At 31.1% G+C, this 2897-nt stretch overlaps 1 protein-coding gene across 5 annotated transcripts in view; it reads left to right on the forward strand.

Annotated features, from left to right (window-relative positions):
- The window catches only part of PLS1 (plastin 1), a 103534-nt gene extending 102546 nt beyond the window's left edge, over nucleotides 1-988 (forward strand). For 4 of the 5 annotated variants that reach the window (XM_019656946.1, XM_019656950.1, XM_019656949.1 and 1 more), the window contains exons 15-16: nucleotides 176-300; nucleotides 546-988. In XM_019656946.1, the coding sequence (XP_019512491.1) occupies nucleotides 176-300; nucleotides 546-681 (261 nt within the window). In that variant the 3' untranslated portion in view covers nucleotides 682-988. Of the gene's footprint in view, nucleotides 1-175; nucleotides 301-545 lie in introns of those variants that run through there. The other variant, XM_019656951.1, reaches the window with a different exon arrangement.
- Nucleotides 989-2897: the final 1909 nt, after the last annotated feature.

Genomic DNA, 2897 nt, shown 5'->3' on the forward strand with positions numbered 1-2897 from the left:
GCTCCAAAAAGTGTTTTTTAAATGGTTTGTGATGTGTGATGTTTGCAGAAAAGCTGAATGTTAAGTATCAAGAAAATTCATAATTTGCTTTCAGTTATGTGGTTATGACCTCTGGTCTGCTGTTCATGAAAATTAAAAGGTGTTTATGAATGTTCATCTATTCTTTATTTTCTAGGACAAATCTATTACCACTAGTTTACCTGTCCTAGATTTAATAGATGCCATTGCACCAAATGCAGTTCGTCAAGAAATGGTTAAGAGAGAAGACTTTTCTGATGAAGACAAGCTGAACAACGCGAAGTAAGCCTTTAGGGTTTATATGTAGCGGCTCTTTAACTCCTTAAATCCTTACAAGTAAGGTTACAATCTCCTTAAAATTCACATTTTGAAGTACAACTTGTATGGAGAATATAATTTAAAGACTCACAAACTTAACCTTTTTATAAAGTTAAATCTTATAAAAATATTTTATTATTTTGTTAACATATATTAAGTGAAAACACAGTAGATAACAAATACCAACATATTTTTCTTGTCTTTTTAAGATATGCCATTTCAGTTGCTCGAAAGATTGGTGCCCGGATATATGCCTTACCTGATGACCTCGTAGAAGTGAAACCAAAGATGGTTATGACGGTGTTTGCATGCTTGATGGGAAAAGGACTGAACAGATTAAAATAAACATTTAATATGATGTTTCTGCCACATTAAACACATTGAATGCCTCACAGTTTACAGAATTCTGAAATGCAGTGGGTATTAAACCAGATTATTTGTATGCTTAAAATAGTTGTATAATTCATTAGTGATTTCAGTTTCCTGTTCACACTAGTTAGAATTTGTCGACCTTTTTGGATAACACAGTTAATTTACTCGTAGATACTCATAGTAGAATATGTTCATCATCAAACTGATATTTCATGATTAAATTATTTTTGTTTCCTGAAAGTCTCTTTAAAACAAGACATTCATTCTTTTTCATAGCTTAAAAAAGATCAATACAAAATTTTTTTTGCCGGTCCTGCTGTGAAATGTGTTTTGATTTTCTGTGTGTGTGTGTGTTGTGTGTGTGTGTGTGTATGTGTGTGCGTGTGTGTGTTAATTTTGATCAGAAATGGCAAAGTCATAATCCAGTTTAATCCCTTTGTTTTTTTCTCCAACTATGTGAAGTGGTCTAAAACTTTTTCTGTAAATTTCTATACTGCCTAAAAATTTTAAGTGACAAGTATTGTTCCATTAACATTAAATTTTTTATATATGAGAGCTAACTCTTGAATAAGCCACAAAGCTCATTCTCTTATGTAAGAAGCCAGAGCTTTTTACTTAAAACTCAATTTTAACTGCATTGATACTTTACATATGCTAGTTTGGTAATACAGCTTTAATTACAACAGGCAGCATATATATGTTGGTAGGATGTTATTAGAGAAATGTGTGTGTGTGTGTGTGTGTGTGTGTGTGTGTGTGTGTGGTGTCTATAAATACATATATTTTGCATCTGAATTACCCAGGTTTTCTTAAACAGTATGTATAATTGGTCAGTCAGCCAACCATTAAGTATTTGTTGTGCCCCCAGTGTGTATACTTTTTAGTTTTTAGTTTATCTGGTACATGAAGATTTCTTTTAGACATCTTCATTTTGGATGTGCATATAGTTATTTTTTTACTTTCTTCCAAATATTTATAGCCAAACATTGGCTAGAGGATCTCAAGACATGTTGACACTATAATGTTAGCTTCATATTACAGATGCTAATTTTGATCTATACTAAAGCCCTAAATAATTTAGAACATGCCCACTGAGTATCTTTAGTAGAAAATAATACAAAGCTAATATTCAACGTATTTTCACGTTTTTTTCACAGCCTCCTACAAGTTGGCAATGTTTGGTTAATGCTTGTGTTACTTGGCAATAGCTAAGCCTGAGATCTATTTTTGTCTGAATCTTTAGCCGTAGACCAATTTCTCTGCTAACAAATGAATTTAGAAATCCACTTCCTCCATCTTCTACTGTTAGTGCCAGTGAACAGTACTGCTGTGCAACAAAAATGCTGTCACTTTATGTCAGTGTGAGTGAGTAGTCTAATTCCCCTTCTGCCATTGATTAAAATATACATGTTGGTAACAGTGAGACTGGTCATGCGTTTAGAATAGAATTTTTAAACTGAAATCATCAACAGATGGAATTATGAAATATATTCTTCTACAAAAGAGATTTCCTTTCCTTTTATATTTTGATGATTGTTTTCTTATATGAAGATTAAGATATGTTCTTGTCCTTTTGTGAGATTATTTAAGTTATGTTTGCCCTTTTGATTTTTTTCACCATTATATTTACTAAATTATCTGATTACATGAAATTTAGCACTTTAGAGGTTTTTTTCTCTCAAAGTATGTTTAATAAAAATTCTGTGTATGTACAAATGTGTCAGTAATAATTTCATTTAAAGAAAAGTATACAATCTTGAAAATGAATCTATCATAAGCGTCCAGAAAAGAAAAGTGAAACTAAAATAATTCGTAAAGCAAAATTCCTAATTACTAATTAGTAAAACTAATTCCTAAACTAATTATTAAAACAAAAATTTTATTAGATTGTTTTTGGGGGAGTGAAGGTGGTTCTATGGTTTTTTAACATGAAGAATTTTAGGAAAGAAACTGTATTATTACTACAAATTTAGTTTGTGTTGAAATAATTTGGTGAATCAGTCAATTCAATCACATAAATTTGTCTATTATAATGTAGGTATGACGCCAGACACTTGAGATTCAGCCGAGAAAAATATAGACAAAGTTTCCTGTTCTCATGAATCTTATATCCTAGTGGAGAGAGACAGATGATAAACAGATGGAAATTTTAGATAGTGATAAATGCAGTAGGAGAAATAAAACAGGGT

The sequence above is a fragment of the Hipposideros armiger genome, unplaced genomic scaffold, assembly GCF_001890085.2.
Source record: "Hipposideros armiger isolate ML-2016 unplaced genomic scaffold, ASM189008v1 scaffold_270, whole genome shotgun sequence".
NCBI lineage: Eukaryota > Metazoa > Chordata > Mammalia > Chiroptera > Hipposideridae > Hipposideros > Hipposideros armiger.